This window comes from Neophocaena asiaeorientalis, unplaced genomic scaffold, assembly GCF_003031525.2.
Source record: "Neophocaena asiaeorientalis asiaeorientalis breed wild unplaced genomic scaffold, Neophocaena_asiaeorientalis_V1.1 scaffold87, whole genome shotgun sequence".
Lineage (NCBI taxonomy): Eukaryota > Metazoa > Chordata > Mammalia > Artiodactyla > Phocoenidae > Neophocaena > Neophocaena asiaeorientalis.
In genome coordinates this window covers 1546625-1565765 of record NW_020175432.1, presented here as the reverse complement: position 1 = coordinate 1565765, position 19141 = coordinate 1546625, and the positions used below count along the sequence as shown (strand labels likewise).

General features: G+C 47.8%; 1 protein-coding gene across 1 annotated transcript in view; it reads right to left on the bottom strand.

The window, feature by feature from the left end:
- NWD1 (NACHT and WD repeat domain containing 1) overlaps nucleotides 1-15721 on the bottom strand; it is a 69285-nt gene extending 53564 nt beyond the window's left edge. The window contains 8 exon segments of the mRNA XM_024767466.1: nucleotides 5449-6171; nucleotides 6174-6447; nucleotides 6449-6546; nucleotides 6549-6707; nucleotides 7565-7569; nucleotides 13321-13463; nucleotides 15642-15685; nucleotides 15688-15721. Coding sequence (XP_024623234.1) covers nucleotides 5449-6171; nucleotides 6174-6447; nucleotides 6449-6546; nucleotides 6549-6707; nucleotides 7565-7569; nucleotides 13321-13463; nucleotides 15642-15685; nucleotides 15688-15721 — 1480 coding nt within the window.
- Between the last annotated feature and the right edge of the window lie 3420 nt (nucleotides 15722-19141).

The window sequence follows — 19141 nt, the reverse complement described above, 5'->3', positions numbered from 1 at the left end:
CAACCACTAGCCTACTTTTTGTGGATTTGACAATACTGGACATTTCACATAAGTGGGATCATATGTCATATCATCTGTGCTCAACACTGACAACCCCCTGCCTGGGGGCATGCCTCAACCTCGTCTGTCTAGGCTTCAATAGCAGGAGTCTACAATAGGGGGAAGGAGACTCCAAAAGGACGTAAGAGCAGGTGAAGATCTGTGAACAGTCCTGGGTCGGTGCCATTTTCTTGTTCTTCCTAAACCTGCTCAGCTCAATATTAGGACCTGTACCTCTTTGCACCTCCTCATCCAAGTTTGCAGCTGAGTCTCCAAACTCAGCTGGAGGGAGACAGAGCAGAAAGCTTTCCTCCATTTGTCAGATGGGGAAACTGAGGTTTGTGTATTCATGTCCCTGAATGGCCAGGGGAAGAGGAATTCAATTTCATCCCTGCTCTTGAAGATTCTGTGTCTCATCAAGTCTAGAGCTATGATGTCCAATGTAGTAGTCACCAGCCACACATGGGCGTTTAAAGTTAAAAATTAATAGAATTTAAAATCCAGTTTCTGGATTGCATAAGCTGCCTTTCAAGAGGTCAACTGCCACTGCAGCCTGTAGCTGCCACATTGGACAATGAGATACAGAGCATTGCCCGCATCACCAACATTCTATTGGACGGTGCTGGAAAGACTGGGCAATGTGCCCGCGGACAGCTGAACCATTAGGTTAAGAGCCCTCCTCCATCCCCAGAGACATCCCTTTGACAATGTGGACCCAAGACCTCATCTGCCCCCCACGTGAGACCTGCCTTGCCTGCACTGCAGACCAGATTCTGTGGGTGAGGTCACACAGCCCTGTGTTTGATCCTGGCTGAGGCATCTTGGCCAGTGATGTCCCTTTGCAAGTATGATCTTGTTATTCCTTCCAGAAGCCGCACAGAACAGACACTCTTCCAGCTACCCCTCTGTACAGAGGGCGCTCGGAAAGGCCACAATGCATGCCTAACACAGCATTTCTCAGCCTCTCACTGTTGACACTAAGGGTTGGATCATTCTTTGTTGTGGAGATTGCCCTGTACTTTGTAAGATGTTTAGCAGCATCCCTGGCCTCCACCCACTAGGTGTCACCAGCATGATAGATAGATAGATAGATAGATAGATAGATAGATAGATAGATAGATGAGAGATAGATAGATAGATGAGAGATAGATAGATAGATAGACAGATAGATAGATGATAGCTTATAGATAGGTGTACATAGATGCATGTATGGATGGACAGACGAATATGATAGATTATAGATAGATAGATATGATAGATTATAGATAGATGAAGTAGATAAATAGATGAATGGATGGATAGATAGGTATTATGGTAGCTGGATAGAGAGATAGCCAGACAGTATCTTTCATGCTAAGCCAGGGTTTCGCACCCCCAGCACTACTGACAACTGGAGCACCATGAGCCTCTGGTTGGGGGAGGGTCCTCTGAACTATAGGGTGTTGAGAAGCATCCCGGGTTTCCATCCACTAGATCCCAGTAGCACCCCATCCCCCAGTCGTGACAACCAAAATGTCTCCACTGTTAAGTGTCCACCAGGGGCAGGGGCACAGAATCTCCCTAGGTAAGAACCACTGGCCCAGAAGTACTCAGATCTGCTCTGAGAGCTAGGCTCTCAACCATCACTCTAGGTCAACTCTGTGTGTAAACATAACATATTTTCATGCAACAGGACATAGCAAAATCACCTCCCCTAGAGTCACCTTCCATAGACCACCTCCCTTACCAGGCACTAAAGGAGGGTGGTCCTCCACCCCAGGAGGCCCCCAGCTTTACTAACTGGACCAGACATGGGGCCAGGAATGCCAATTGATGTCTATCTCCCCAGATTTTCCAACCAGGACTCAAGAAGGAGCCAGTATGATGGCGCCAGTTCTCCAAAATGGGAGCCCATGATGCCAACAGCAGCTGTGGCAGGCAAGCTACACTTACAGAGGAGAAAGGAAGAGTCTAGAGCAGAAGCCAATGTGCAGAGAGGACCCAGAGGGAGAGGGGATGAGCAACTTCCCTGATTCTGTGGCTTTCTGGTTCCCATGACAACCCCACCTTCCATGTAGACTTCATCAGGTTGGCCTGATGGCCCACCCTTTTATTCTGGAACATTCCCTGGTCTGTCTCTGTGCTCTTGTAGAGTCCATGCTGTGGGCATCAATCACAAAATCTGGGGTACCACATGAAATCTGGGCTACCCCTCCCTGGAGTTGGCTATCGGGTAGCCCTGCATCCATTGAGTTTCTCCCATGGCCATGACATAAAGCCCTTATTTCTAATGTGATAGTGTGAGTGGATTTCTGTTCCTGGCAAATAAACAAACAAATAAAAAGCCCACTTACTGGGCTGGTTGCTGTCACCTTGATTTGTGGCAAAAGACAAAGGTCCAAAAGAGAAAACTGCCCCCCAAGCTGAGAAGAGGAAATGTGCATTGTCCAGCATTTCTAATGATGGGCATGAGCGTCTCCCGATGGCTGTTTGCATTAAGGTAAAGCTCTGTTGCTCGGTGTGCCTGCGAATTGGCCTCCGTCCCACCCTCGCATGGGATGCTGGGTGCCTGTGATGAACACACTCCTCTCTCCTGCTCATTATTTCTGACTCACCATCCACACCTGGCATCTCTGACCATCGTGACCCTGGTTTATCGGAGTTTGTTCAGCAACTGCGTTTAAACCTTCATTCCTTAAACTCTATAAACACATTGGAATTGGGTTTTCCTATTGCTTTTTGCTGATTCCCATGCTACAAAGCCTGGAATTAACTGTAGACCCATGCTTGTGGTCAATTCTTCGGAGAAGTTTGCTTTAAAAAGACTTTTCTGAGATATCCGCACACATTGCTTATTAATTACAAAGGGGTATGTTGCAAATTTGTGGTAGGAAAAAAATGCACAAGAAGGATCGAACACCATCCATGTTTAACCTGAATGTCGTCATGAGGAGACATCAGATCAACCCAGATGACAGTGTACCGACTCCCCTCCAGTGCACCCCCAGGTGCGTTCCTGGTAGCATCAACGTCGCCAGGGAGCCTGAGAGAAACACAAGATCCCAGGCTCCACCCCCAGACCTGCTGAATCAGTCTTTATTCAAAAACGAGACCTGAGATACATATACCCATTGAGGGTTAAGGAGTGCTGAGCTACAGAAGAGGTGGTCTGCACTCTTCAAGAGGACAAAGATAGAGAGTGGAACATTCCAGATCAAAGGAGGCCAAAGAAACTTGACAGCTAAATGCAACATGTTATCCTGGATTGGATCCTGGGATGGGGGCAAGGGGAGGGGACAGCTATGAAGGACATTTTTGAGACAATTGGTAAATTTTGACTATATACTGTGTATTAAATAATATTATTGCATTTATGATACATTTTCTGAGTTTTAAAATTGTCTTGTGGTGATGTGGGGTTCTGATTGCCCTTGTTCTTAGGATATATGTGATGTATTTAAGGGTGAGGGGGAATGATGCCTGTAATGGTTCAGGAAAAAATTTTGTTTGTGGGTGTGTGTGTGGATAGACAGAGACAGATAGATGAATGGATAGATAGATGATAGATAGATAGATAGAAAAATGGAAAGAAATAAAGAGAGAGAGGGAGGGGAGGGAGAGATGGAGGGAGGGATGTAGGAAGGAAGGAAAGGAGAGATAGGAAAGGGAGAGAGGGAAAAAGGAAAAGGGAGAGAGAGAAAGCTAATACGGCAAATTGGTGTTTGTGGGGGGAAGAAGTATGGCAGTATTTCTCAACGAGGACCTATCCTGCCTTCAAGGGGCACTTGGCAATGTCCTGAGACATTTTTGGTTGTCCCAGATGGGGGATACTACCAGCATCTAGTGGGTAGAGGCCAGGGATACCGTTCAACACCCTACACTGCACAGGATGGCCCTACACACTGCAAAGGATGACCTAGCCCCAAATGTCAATAGCACCAAGGCTGAAAAATTCTGCTCTATGGGAGTTCTCGGCGCTATTTTTGCACTATGGGAGTTCTTCCTCTAGTCTATAATTTGAAAGTATTTCTAAGTAAAACGTTTTCTGAAGAAATACTCTAGACAAATGCATAGCGACAGATTAGTGGTTGCCAGGGGCTGGGGGTCGGGGAAGGGGAGTTACTGCTGACGGGGACGGGGTCTCCTTGTGGGGTGAGGAATTGTTCTGGAGATGGATAGTGGTTGCCTAACACTGTGAATGTACTAAATGCTGCTGAACTATACGCTTTAAATGAGTGAAAACTAGGATACGAACTGGACTGGGTTGAATAGTGTTCCCCAAAATTTGTACCCACGGGGAACCTGTGAATGTGACCTTGTTTGAAACCAGTCTTTGGGGAAGTAGTCAAGTTAAGATGAGGTCGTACAGAGACAGGCTGGGACCTAGGACCTGGGACCCTTTGCTGCAGTGCTTGCACCTGGCCAAATGTCTCTTCCAGCAACAAAATACAAAGAAACTATAAGGGACTAAATAGAACTGCGCGCACGCACAGTTGGGAAAACTATGGAAAACAAGATACAAAAAGACCAAAAACCCAGTTGCCACTTTTGAAGAGTCGGGAGCGAAAGCAGGGTACTGAGCATGCCCCCTGCACACAACCCCACCAGAGGGGTGGGCAAACAAACTAAGCCGCCCCTCTGGCTCGACCCCTGGACCTGCCCCTACCCTCACCCCATGTACGGAACAAACTCACTCCCCCCTCAGGGAGTGAGCAAGCAGGGGAACCTGTTACCTGTTTTCCCTCCCCTCTGCCTTGCCCGAATTTCTTTTCTGGCCTCTTATCAATTTATGTTGATTAAAAAGGCCAAGAGGGCTTCCCTGGTGGCGCGGTGGTTGAGAGTCCGCCTGCCAATGCAGGGGACACGGGTTCGTGCCCCTGTCCAGGAAGATCCCACATGCCGCAGAGCGGCTGGGCCCGTGAGCCATGGCCGCTGAGCCTGCGCATCCGGAGCCTGTGCTCCGCAACGGGAGAGGCCACAGCAGTGAGAGGCCCGCGTACCGCAAAAAAAAGGCCAAGAACCTTAGTCGGTAACAATACTGGATGCAAGTGGGTCCTAATCCAATGAGTGATGTCTTTCCAAGAACAGGGAAATTCAGACAGAGAGACACACAGGGAGAAAACCACAATGTGGTCAGAGGTGGAGATTGGAGTGATGCGTCTACAAGCCAAGGAATGTTGAGGGTCGCCAGCAACACCAGAAACTAAGAAAAAGGCCTAGAACGGATTCTCCTTTAGGGGCTCCGGAGGCAGTGTGGTTCAGCTGACACCTTGATTTCAGACTCTGGCCTCCAGAACCATGAGAGAATAGATTTCCATTGTTCTAAGCCACCCAGTTTGTGATTTTGTTATGGCTGCCCTTGGAGAAGAATGCACGTGTTCTATCTCAATTCAGAAAAGAGTGAAAACAACAGAGACTCACCAGGAAGACACAATGTATAGCCCAGCACTCAGGGCACCAGCAGCTGCCCACGTGTCTGCTCCAGGCGGGCACACAGCTGGTGCATTGCCTCCTTAGCAGTGGAGGCCAGAGGGGCCGGCACGGTGAAGGAGGCCCATTTCCTGGCCTCCTCGAAGGCCAGCCTCAGCTGCCCCGGGTGCCCACACTCTGGGAGGCTGGCCCAGAGCAGGTCCCTCTGCATCAGGCTCAGCGTCCTCCTCGAGGCGGCCAGCAGGAGCTGAACCATCTCTTGCCCTTGGTTTCCAGAGAAGGGTTTCACCTCCCAGTAAGCACCTGGGGCCGTGAGCACCTGCCGCATAGTGTCTAAAACACCCTGCTGTCCTGAGCAGACTGAGAGGATGAGGTGGACCCTTGGGGCGCACTTGGGAGGCAGCCAGGGGACCCTCCGAGCACGGACAGAGGCTACCTCATTCACTGAATCCAGCAGGATCACAAGGGACTCAAAGTTTTGGCAGGAGACGGTGTGGAGGAGGGTGTGGAAAAACTGTACCACCCTGGTATGGGCCTCCAAGACCTGGGCAGGGGGCAGGGGTAGCCCATAGGCCAGGCACACCTGGAAGCAGATGCTCTGGAGCAGGCCTCGGGCATCGGAGCTCATCTGTGACGTCCCCAGAAACCGCGGAACGGTCACTGTCTTGTGGCCAAGCAGCCCTGGCATTTGCTCAGCCAGCTTGCACATCAGAGCGTCTTTCTGATGCCCGGGGGTCCGAAAAGCACCAGGGGTGGGTGGGAGTGGCCGTCGCTCTGCTGGAGCCGCTGCCCCAGCTGGGTTAGGAGCTCCTGGTGCCCACAGGTCTGGGGGGCCTCGGCACTGAGCCCCAGGTAGTGGCAGATCTCCTGATAGAGCCAAGCCAACTCCTGCCTGCCTGCCTCCAGTTTCTGGAGGCACTCGAGGACCTGACGGTTAGCTCTGGCCACAAACTGCTCCCCCAGTTCCTTTGGGTACCGTACATGAGCCTTGTTTGTGGGGGTCCACCAGGTCTCGGCTCCATGCCAGGTGGTGGGCCTTGAGAACTCCGGGCTGCATGTCAGCGATGTGCTCCTTGAGGCTGCTGAGAAGGTTCTGGGGTCTGTGTCCAGGCAGCCGGCTGCAAGCTGGTCCACTATCTTGAGGGCGCAGACCTCCAGGATGTGTTTGTTGAGGTCTTGGATATCTCTCAGGAAGACGGTCGCCCCCTGGTCCCAGTCTGTTGAGTTCAGCAGGTCCCGTTCTATTTCCCCCTCGATGGCTGCAAAAGTGGAGGAGATGGGAAGTGAGTGTGGTCATCAGTTGGCTCGAATGGGAGCACTTGGTAGACACATTCCGGGGATGGAAACATTGGTTCTCAAGCTTAGTGTGTTTCAGAGTCACCTGGCATAACCACAGACAACATGCAAACGAATGCACTCCAGTGTTTTCCAATAAAACTTTATTTACAAGAACAAGCAGTGGGCCAGGTTTTGTCCTTGGGCCATGGTTTGCTGAGCCCTGTCCCAGAGCATGCAGCAGCTGCCCTGAGGACCTGTATTTTCCAGAGCTGAGAGCTCACACTGACTTCTCCCTGGAGGCCATTGTTTTGAAATAGCAGTCAGACTGAGGAGTTATTTTTGAAGCCTCCCTGGGCTCAGCAGAGGATCCCAACTCTCTAGCTGAGCGAGTCAGGCCCTTGGAGACAGGACTTAGTCTCAGAGCCAAAGACAAGAACCACTCAAAAGTCCTCCTTGGACTGGCCTCACGTGACCCTCAGCCCCATGAGTGAAGGTCAGAGACGAAGGCAGCTAACAGTCCCCAAACAGGATCCTTCTTGGACACATTTTGGCATGAACTAATCCAATACCATCTGTTCTGCCACCAGCAGGCTGTGTGACCCTAGGCAAATCACTGCACCTCTCTGAGTCTCTGTTTCCTCCCTTGTAACATGGGTGTACTAGATCAACCCTGAAGGGGCTGTTGTGAGGATTTTCTGTGAAATAATGCTTGCGAAAAGCTGAGCACCTTATGCTGAAGGAACAAAACTAAACTCAAAAGTTTACAGTCTGTGATCTTATCTTCTATGATATGGTTGAAATAACAAAATAAATGAGATGGAGCTGGGTTAGTGGTTACCAGCGCTGTGGTTTGTGGGAAGCGGTGAGTGCTGCTCTAAAGGGACAGTGGGGGGAATCCTCGTGGTGAGGGAACAGCCCTGTGTATTGACCACAGTGGTTACTCGAAGCTACACAGGTGAGAAAATTGCAGAGAAGGAAATGGGCGAGACAAACATACACACACACAAATGGTGTCTGTACAAGTGTGCTCTCTCTGGATTGTGACAATGTCCACTTCCCGGTTGTGTAATAATATTGCTCTCTAGTTTTGCAAGATGTTACCTTTGGGGGAAAATGGGTAAAGGATACCTCTTCCTCCTTTTTGTTTTTTTTTCTTTTGGCAATTTCCTATGAATCTCTATTTCAAGATAAAAATTAAAAAAAAAAAAAAGTTGGGCGAGGTGCCTGGAAAATAATATGCTCTGAAGGTGCCGTCCATGACGTGCCCCTGAACTCCACAACTGTTTGTGCTTTCTGCTGATGTCAAGGAGTTTCTATTTGTTCTTTCAAGTGGGACTTCTTTTTTTTTTTTTTTTTTTTTTTTTGCGGTACGCGGGCCTCTCACTATTGTGGCCTCTCCCGCTGCGGAGCACAGGCTCCGGACGCTCAGGCTCAGCGGCCATGGCTCACGGGCCCAGCCACTCCGCGGCATGTGGGATCTTCCCGGACCGGGGCACGAACCCGTGTCCCCTGCATCGGCAGGCGGACTCTCAACCACTGTGCCACCAGGGAAGCCCCTCAAGTGGGACTTCTTAATGGGCAAGGTTTGACATGACTGCTTAGAGATCTCATTGTTGAATGAGATCATGGCCGGGACAAGACCCTTTAGATCCCTCTAATGACTCCATTAGGTAATATCTCTGACTAGTTCCATTTTACAGATGAGGAAAAGGAGAGTCCAAGCTGCCAAAAGTCAATACGGCTGGAAAGGGGCAGGGCTGAGATGTAAATCCTGGCCCATCCCATAGTTGACCCCAGACGCTAATTACAGTCCCCATGTCAGACATCTCTATGAGAGCAATTAGCTCACTTGGCTTTGTGTCACAGAGCAAGCAATAGCAACATGGTAAGTGCACAAGAAACAGTAGCCTTAACATTATTATCCATATAAAAGTGTATTCAAAATTGATATGTCAGGACTTCCCCGGTGGTACAGTGGTTAAGACTCTGTGCTTCCAGTGCAGGGGGCATGGGTTCGATCCCTGGTCGGGGAAGTTCCGCATGTCGTACAGTGGGGAAAAAAAAAAAAAAAAATTTGTATGTCATTACTAACCTTAACCAAAGGGTCAAGGTTAGGATCACCTGTGATGTCAAGTAGGCCTCAGGTACACCTGATGCGATGGGATGGGGAGGGAACTTTACCTCTGCAGTCTTCCTCCCCAAAATCTATAATCCCAATTTAATCATGAGAAAATACCAGCCAAGCTCAGATTGAGGGACATTCTACAAAAGACCTGGCCAGTACTCCTCAAAATCGGCAAGGTCATGAAAAACTGTTGCAGACCAGAGTAGCCTAAGGAGACAAAGGACTAAATACAATGTGGGATCCTGGGACAGAAAGACATTGATGGGAGAACTAAGGAAACCCAAATAAAGTCTGGAGTCTAGTTACTAGTCATGCACCAATATTAAATACCGATGTTCATTTCTGAGTTCTGGTAAATGTACCTCAGTCACGTAAGATGTTAGCATTGTGGGAAGCTGGGTGAAGAACCTTCGGGAACTCTACACTATCTTTGTAGCTTTATAATGTTGTAACTTTTTTGTTCATCTAAAATTATCCTGAAATAAAAATTTTAAAAATTGGTATGTCTTTACTAGAATGTATATATATAATAGATAATAATCATATATTTTAATAAAATTAAAATACTATTAATAAATATCACTGTATTCAATATATTTAACTAAATCAATATATTTAATATGTTGATAAAATGGATTATATATTTTATAATGTGGGTGGCAGGTGGACTCTCAACCACTGCGCCACCAGGGAAGCCCTAATATTTTTGATAATATAAATTCATATATTTGATAGTGTGGATAATAGAAATTCATATATTTAATAGTGTACGTAATATAAATACATATATTTCATAGTGTGGGTAATATAAATTCATATATTTAATAGTTTGGGTGATGTAAATTGACATACTAATAATCCATAAGCTGACATTACTAACTCATAAATAATAAGAAGAACCTATCTCTTGCTGACAGTCTATAGTAGGGCAATGGCTTGATCACAATGCATTTTTAGAAAAATCTTTCTGGTAGCCAGTGTGGAGGATGGAAAGGGCAGAGGACGAGGCCAGGGGTGAGAGGTAAGGGACCAGCTGGGAGCTGGGTGGTGGACTCAGACAGTCACAGGGGGGAATCCCTATTCTCCCACTTGGGCAAAAGAGACTCCTTCTTCCTCTGCCTCAGTTTTCACCTCAGAGGCAGGTACATGATGAAGGACGACATGATTTATCTAAGGATCTTAAACTGGAAGACTATCCTGGATTATCAAAGTGGGCCTGAAATGTAATCCCAAGAGTCCTTATCAAGAGACAGGCAGAGGAAGATCTGACACAAATAGAAAAGGAGAAGAAGATGCTGTGACAACAGAGGCAGAGACTGGGGGAGTGCAGCCACAAGCCAAGGAATACCTGGAGACCCCAGAAGCTGGAGAAGACAAGAAGATTCACCCTGAGAAAGCTAGGAAGGAGTGCGACCCTGCTGATACCTTGATTTCAGACTTCCGGCCTCCAGATTGTGAGAGAATAAGTTTCTGTCGTTTTAAGCTCCCTGCCCCCCACATTTGTGGTCATTTGTTATGACAGCCACAGGAAACACCTTGTTTACCTATTACTAGGTGCTGGCTTGTCCCAGCAATAGAGCTGTGACAAGAATGAAGGCCTCCCTTGGCTCTGCCCAAATCTCACACTCTGATGTGGCCCTGGGGGCAGGACTGTCCCCAGTAGCAGCCAGGGAGCAGGGCCAGATGAGGGGGGAGGTGAACATGGGTCTCCAAAGTGCCGGGTGGATCCTGTCTTTAGAATTTGATATTTTGTTCCTCATGGATTTGGGGGGTCAATTTTGATATTAAAAATAAACATTGCATTAAAATATTAATTATCTTGATAACTAAGATTTTGGAAGGATTTGCAAGGTCCCTGGGCCATTTGGGCCTGGGGGAAGCTCAGAGATCATCCTCCCTCCTGTCCCCCATCCCCCATGCCACCTGGAAGCTGCATTGTGCTTTTTTTTTTTTGAAAAACCAGAAATTGTATTTTATCATCACTCCTCTGCTTACAAAAACAAACAATAAAACGTCTATGAAGGATTTCCACGACACTTAACATAACCCTTAGCTTTGGCCCGTAAGGCCCCTGTGAATTGGTTCCCGCCTCCCTGTCTCTCCAAGTTTATCTTGTACCACTAATCCCCTTTTCCATTTTGCTTCTGTCACATTGACCTTTCTGTTTCTATGATAAATGTGCTCATTCTCACCTCAGTACGCGGGCCTCTCACTGTTGTGGCCTCTCCCGTTGCGGAGCACAGGCTCCGGACGCGCAGGCTCAGCGGCCATGGCTCACGGGCCCAGCCGCTCCGCGGCATGTGGGATCTTCCCGGACGGGGGCACGAACCTGTGTCCCCTGCATCGGCAGGCGGACTCCCAACCACTGCGCCACCAGGGAAGCCCTGCATTGTGCTTTTGATTGCCTGCAATTTGAGTTGCAAAATCGAATTCTTCCTGGAGTTCATTTTCTCCCCACCTCCTTTTTTTCTTTACAAAATTTTTTTCTTTTCTTTTTTCTTTGAAACACAACAAAATGATCAATCATCAGGCTCAATCATCAGCAGAATTAGAAGACTGGAAAAAAAATGTGTGAAGGAGATACGTAAGCCAGATGGTACAGCCTTTCAAACGTTAGGATGTATTTTAAAGCAATAATTAAAATTGGAAACTATACTCAACATTTTTTAATAACCTATAAGGGAAAAGAATCTGAAAAAGAATATATATGTATAACTGAATCACTTTGCTGTACACCTGAAACTAACACTACATTGTAAATCAACTATACTTCAATAAATAAATAAATAAAATAAAGTGGTTCAAACTTCCAGTTATAAGACAAATATGTCCTGGGGAGGTAATGTAGGTAACACTGCTGTAGAGTATATCTGAAAGTTGCTAAGAGACTAAATCCTAAACATTCTCATCACTAGGGAAGAACATTTTCCTTTTTCATATCTATACAAGCAGATGGGTGTTAACTGAACTTATTTAATAATCATTTCACAACACATATAAGTCAAGTCATTATGCTGTACACTTTCAGTGTTGCATGTCAATTATATCTCAATAAGATTGGGAAAAAAAGAAAAATTGATGCCAACATACAAAGAAAAGTATAGAACAAAAGAATGAAAACACAATGGTAACTGTATAGATAAAACTTGATACATAATAAAGAAAGTTTTTCGCATCTGCTGCCAGGTCTTAGTCTTTTTTTTTTTAAGGAGACAATCTCTAAGGCAGCACTAGAACTTCTGGAAGTGCTGGAAGTGTTCACATCCTTGCTGTCCAATATGCTGGCCACTTGACACAAGTGACAACTGAACCACCGTAATGTGGCTGGTGCAACCAAGGAGGTGAAAGTTTAATTCTACTTGACTTTAATTAATTTAAATTTAAATCACCACATGTGGTTCATGGCTACCGCATGGGGCAGTGCAGTTTTAAGGCCAAACAGGCCTCATCTATTTGTCTTTATTTCCCTAGAAAACCGTTTTCATATGGGGACTACCATCTCCTAATTCCTACATTCTTATCTCCAGGAGAGGTTTTTTTCTGGGAGCTGCTCAAAGCTTCTTTGTGATTAAGATGTATTGGGCAAAGCTACTTTCTTGACTTTTTTCGTCTTTACTTTCTAGGACAGGGGTAGGCAAATTTTTCCAACAAGGGCCAAATAGCCAATATTTTCAGCTTTGCAGGCCAGACGGTCTATGTGGCAACTACTGAACTCTGCCATTGAAGCTGGGAAGCAGCCTTGGGCGATATGTAAATGAATGGGTATGGCCGTGTGCCAATAAAGCCTTATTTATAAAAACAGGTAGGGGGCCGGATTTGCCCCATAGACTGTGGCTTGCTGACCCCTGCTCTAGGATTTATGAGCCAAAATGCCATAGCTCTTGGTGTATCTGAAACTTGGTGATGTAATAAATCAAAACCCTGGAATATCATTTGCTGGTCATAACCCAAACCATTAATTGTGAGCTGGGGGTTGTTCTGGTGTCAGAGGGAGTGTAGTTGGGGGCGAGAGAAGACCCTGATTGGTCTCACCTGGGGGGAAGTGTGCCCCTGAGGCAGGCTCCAGATAGGGCCACAGAGTCTGCTCCCAACACCATGGGGCACATTGGAGAAAAAAATTTTCGATACCCTGTAGATTTCCACTTTCTCTATGGTTTTCTAGGACCTCAACATTCCCCAGACAAAGTGAATGAGGTGAAAAACCCGGGGGAAGTTTCGGAGCAAATTCTAAGATCCCTTTGGGCTTCAACACTGCTCTCCAACTCATCTGCTGCTTCTACTTGACTGCTAATGTCTGGATCCCAGCTAGCTCTGCAGAAAAATGAGTGCTGTGATTGATTAGCAATGTCTGCCACAGGCAGCCTACGAAGATTGGGTATGATAGCAGAAATGCCACCCACTTCCCTCCACTGACGGGTTTGGATAAGAAGTAGGGGCCATATCCTGGTGGTAGAATGAGAAGTAAGAGCTAATCCATCCCTCCCAAGAGACTCACAACAAAAGCTGGCCCTATGGATGTTTTCTGACACCAGCCAAGCTCCTCCAAGCAGAGTTCCATGGTCATGTGGTTGGTGGCCTCGGTGTTCCGAATACCCCACCTCAGATCAACCACCTGGAAATAACAAGCATGGGTTTGTCAGGAAGGTGGTAGGATGGGTGATTTTTTAAAAATTACCTTTGATAAAGGTGTAAAATTTCTTCAATAATTAAAAAATTTTTTTAATTAATTAATTAATTAATTTATGTATTTATTGGTTGGTTGGTTGTGTTGGGTCTTTGTTGTTTCTCTAGTTGCAGAGAGTGGGGTCTACTCTTCATTGAGGTGTGTGGGCTTCTCACTGAGGTAGCTTCTCTTGTTGCGGGGCACAGGCTCTAGGCCTGCAGGCTTCAGTAGTTGCAGCACGCGGGCTCAGTAGTTGCAGCACGTAGATCTAGGGCATGTGGGCTTCAGTAGTTGTGGCGTGCGAGCTCAGTAGTTGTGGCACACGGGCTTAGTTGCTCTGAGGCATGTGGGATCTTCCCGGACCAGGGATCGAACCTGTGTCGCTTGCGTTGGCAGGCAGATTCTTAACCACTGTGCCACCAGGGAAGTCCCTCTTCAATAATTTTTGATAGCCTCTCCTCAAAGAGGGATATCTGGATCAAAAGAATTTGAATGACACCCATAATCCCAGTGTAATCATGAGAAAAATATCTGACAGACCCAGATTGGAGACATCCTGCAGGACACCTGGGCAGTTATCCCCAAGACTGCGATGGTCATGAGTACAAAGGAGAAGACCAAGGAGCTGTCCCAGCCACAGAAGAGTGGGAAGCTGTGACAACTAAACGTAACAGGGTTCCTTGGCCGGGGTCCTCAACCAGAGAGGGGACACGAATAGAAGACCTGGTGACAGTCAAGTAAAGTCCAGAGGTTGCTTAATGGTAACGTCCCGATGTCCATTTCTTAGTTATGACAAACATGCCCCGATAATAGATGTTTACAATATAGGGGAAGAAGTAGGTGTGGGGCATATGGGAACTCTGTACCATAGGCAACTTTCCTGCCAGTCTAAATTCTGAACTCAAAAATTTACTTAAAAACATTAAAAAAAAAGTTTAAAGAGCTTGGGCATTTTCAAACTGTTCCTTTTTAAACGAGGACATGTCCACACTTGTTCGCAGAGCTTTCTTTGCAAAGGAGGGTTTTCGTTTGGCCAGAATCGGATGTGGCGAAGTCTCCCTGGCAACCGCACGCTTGTGGTCCATTTTTGCCTGCTAGGCAGGAGCTGGCCAGGCAGAAGGGTTCAATTCAAGTAGTGAAGCTGACCCCACAGAAAGCTGGGTGAGGAGAGGGGGATGGGAATCAGAATGCTCCCTGCCTCCCTAAATTCCTTTGTCCAGAGAGAAAGACATAAAATTCCTAATAAACTACAGCATGGGGTGAAAGGAGTGCAGTACTGGATGTGGCTGGAGGAGGAAGGGGAGAAGGAAAAAGTGTCAGCCACCAGCTCTGGGCAAGAACCTTCATCTCTCTGGGTCACTGTCTCTCTGACTGCGTCTTGAGGATGTTTACTGTGTTAGCTACACAGCACCTGGTGGACATTAAAGGGATGAACACGGGATGTTTCATCGGTGCTCAGCACCTATGTTTTCCTTTTTAGTGTCTCTGCCATTGAACTATGTCTCATGATCAGTGGCGGGCAAAGTCAGATTCCCATCACAGCACTGCTTCTTTCTTAGTAGTATATAAATGCTGGTGGGGGCCGTTGGTGTGATGGATGACAGTCGTAAATGGCAAGGAGGCAGCATCACCTGAAGCTGAGACTCCAAAGACAGTTTGTTGGTTTCCGCTTGGAAACGTGCAGGCAGCAACATCCCCGCCCTGGGATCGGTGCACTCTATTTGGGGCCCGTGGTGACTGCCCAGCTGGTACACCATTAGTGTCCCAGGAAAAAGGCACGTCTTACCTGCCTGCCCACCCGGGATATCCCAATGCCCTCTTAGATGCCCCCGAAGCTGCCCCAGTGCAGGGAGAGCCCGGGAAGGCAGGACAAAACAACAACAAAAATGACATGCCCAAGGAGCAGGGTCGCAAGGCAGCCACTCCTAGTACTTTGTGCCACACCACCTGTGCTGACCACAGTGCCTGTGGCCACGACCCCTCCACTCTCCTTTTTTAAGAGGACTTTAAGCCTCCGTGGTGTAACGCTGGCACAGGGTCCTTCTAAGCAAAGAGCCCGTGTGACTGCCCGGGTGGCACACCCTCGTTCCCTGACGCTGCGGCAGTGAGGAACAGTGGGGCAATTACCTCGGACATCAGGCCGTGCTTCTGGCAGAAGGTCTGTACTACGGGGTAGGCGGTGCTCTGTAGGGCTTCCCTCTCTGCATCTGTATCTGCAAGGAGTGGCGTGGAGGATATGAATAGGAAGAACCCAGAACTCTTCCCTGCCCCACGGCTCTACTTTTAGCCTCATTTGCTCCCACCAAGGCTGGGACCCTTCACAGTGAACCAAAAGATACAAAAAACAGGAGGTAAACCAGAAAGACCAACTACGCCCAGGACTTTCCTGTTGTTACTGCTAAAAGTCCCACATCCCAGGAAACCTCCCAGTTCCAGCTAACCAGGATGGTTGGTCACCTCAGGTTAGAATTGCCAGATAAAATACAGGACACCCAGTTGATTTACATTTCAGATAAACGATGAAAAACTTGATAGCCTAAGTATAGCCCACTCCATAGATCCCAGAATTTGCATGTCTGATAAGCCCTGTTCAACTTGCACTTGGGATGAACACCAAATCATTTATCCGCATAAGTATGCCCCTCTCTGCACACTATTTGGGATATACTTACGCTTAAAAGATTATTGGTTGTTTATCTCAAATGCAAGTTGAACTGGGAGCCCTGGTTTTGTTGCTGGTGGTGGCGGTTTGGTTTTTTATTTTTCCTAGAACTCTGGCAGCCCTACCTATAGAGTAAACCTGGATTCTGAGACTTTTCCCACCACTTGACTTCACTGTGTGGCCTTGTGCCCAGTGTCAGGCTATCCTCGGTTTCCCCCTCTGTAAAATGGGGGTGATGCCTCTACTTTGCAGGGCTGCAAGCTCCCCAAAGTCAAGAACCTCTGCCTGTCTAGGTCACTGATAATTTCTCAGCCCTCAACCCAGGGGCTCAATAAATGTTGTTTTTGGTATAAATCAGGTGTTTTTGGTTTTGTTTTTGTTTTAATATCCGGAGAAGAGGTTATTAAACATTTACCAGCACACACCATGTAGTCTTTGCCTTCATGGAGCTTACGACCCGGTTGGAGGAGTCAGACATTAAATAAACACATAACTTGAATAACTACAGCTTATGGGTCCTGGGGCTTCATGGGTTCCAGGACCTGCTGGAGCCCAGTATGACTACAACACATGGGTGAAGTGAGAATCAAACCAGATATAGCTGAGGAGTGAACAGGGTCCCCTTCATGCAGAGCCTTGTAGCTACAGGAAGATTCAGGCACTTTTTAAGCCTAGAGTGTAGAATGTTCATCATTCATATTCGTTGCAATATCATTTGCTACTCAGAGTAACTGTGTCAAGTCAGGCTCTGAGCCTGGCTTATGGAAGAGGAAACAGAGGGTCAGGGAGGCTCTCCCTCACCAGTTCCTACGTGGGTCACTGTCCCGGTTGCTTTCACATCCAGGTGTCTTAGAGGACCCTGCGAGCCATGCCCATTGCCCTGGCATCCCCTGAGCCCTCAGCCCTGCCTGAGACCGTCGAGTTGATGAAGATGGCCACACTGCTGGATGGAAGTGCCGGGAGGGGGCCTGACTGACCCTGGAGAGGCCGCCGGCGGGTGCCCGGGCTGAGGGGCCTGACGTTCATGCTGCCCGCCCACCTGGACAGTCCTTCCCCAGGAAAGGACCTGGGCCTCAGAGACCTCACGCCAGTGGCCAGATGGCCTTCCTAGGAGGCCAGCCAGGCAGGGTCATCTGGAGCGGGGCTCCCATCTCACTCTCTCAGCTCCCCTCGGCTACCTGCAGGCTCTGTCACCTCCAGCACCCCCGGGGGGCTGAACCAGTGGCTCTCCACTGCTCTGCTTGGTCTGCGAGTGCTAATGGGGGGAATGTTGGACAGTGGCCTCCCAGCCAAGGCCCCTGGATGTTGACTCCTCCAGGCACGGGAGCCTTTTGCCCCTCAACCAATTGCTCCTCACCCCGGGAGCTCAGCGGTCACCATAGCAACTGTGGTTTCCTGGCGCTTGGTGTTGGGGCCCAGGGACCAGCCAGCCTCCCAAACACCTGGGTCTCTTGGGGCTCCATGAAAGTTGAGCCTGGGCCCAGGTGTGCAGATGGAGGCCGTGCGATGCTGGGAGACATGTCCAGTCCTGGCAGGACAGGCAAGAAGGACAAACTCAGTGGAACCCCCCCACCCCATCCTGTGCTCACCGATGAAGCACAGGTGCCAGGTGTACTATTTAAGCCAGCAGTTCTCAACTGGGGGCCATTCTGCCCCCCCCCCCGGGGACATTGCAATGTCTGGAGACATTTTTGGTTGTAACGACTGGGAGAAGGGGCGCTACTGGTATCTAGTGGGTGGAGCCCAGGGACGCTGCTCAACACCCCACGATGCACAGGATGGTGCCACCACGGAGAATTACCAGCCTGCAAATGTCAGCAGTGCTGAGAAACTGGGCAAGCAGCTTTAAATCAACTCTAGTTGGATCTCTTTGCCTGCAGGAAGTGTGCAGCCTGAGGAGCGCTCTCCTTGGTAAGAAGGGAGATTAGCAAGTCTCCAGGGGAGCAGTTAAGGACCTACCCATATGAAATTGAGATGTGTTCTTTGAAATAATCAAAAACACCACTTGAGCAACATGGATGGATCTTGAGGGCATTATGCTAAGTGAAGTAAGTCAGAGAAAGACAAATACTGTATGATCTCACTTATATGTGAAATCTAACAAAAGCCCAACTTAGATCAGAGAGTAGAACGGTGGTTGCCAGGGACAGTAGGGTGGGAGAAATGGGGAGATGTTAGCCAAAGGGTACAAACTTCCAGTTATAAGATGAATAAGTCCGGGAATCTAACGTATAGCATGGAGATTATAATGAATGATACTGTATTATACACTCAAAAGTTGCTAAGAGAGTTAAATGTTCCCACCGCAAAAACGAAATGGTAATTATGTGACATGATGGAGTCATGTTAGCTAATGCATGGTGGTAACCATCCCGCAATACGTAAGTACATCAAATCGACACGTGATATACCCTAAACTTACACAATGGTGTGTGTCAATTATATCTCAATAAAGCTGGGGGGAAAATAATCAAAAACATGATCAGGGAAAGACCTTCTCAGGATGTGAAAATGTTTATTGAAAATAAGCAGTTTTGAAAATTCTTTGGTGATCTTGGTCACGCCCACCCACCTCTCAATGTTAATAAACCACAGACAGGAGAAATGGATACCTTGGCATCCATGGCCTTGCTTGGAGTGCTGGCTCCTCCATCACCTTCTTGGAGGACTTAAGCAGACAGCCTCTCTCCTGGGACAGCAGCTCCATCTTCTGTGAAATGGGAGTGAGGACAACTCAGGGGTGGGCTAGGGTGAGGAGAGAGAGGCATTCACCTCAGGATCAACATGTAAGGAAGTACAACGTAACTGAAAATCAAAATGAATGCCAAAAGGTCTGTGATGAACAAAATGTGAACAAGGTATTTGGGAGAGAGGTATGTAACGTCCCCACTTTACATACGGGCACTCAATAAACAGTGTTATCAGTTCTACCTAAAAGGCTGAACTTTTTCATACCTTTTCCTTC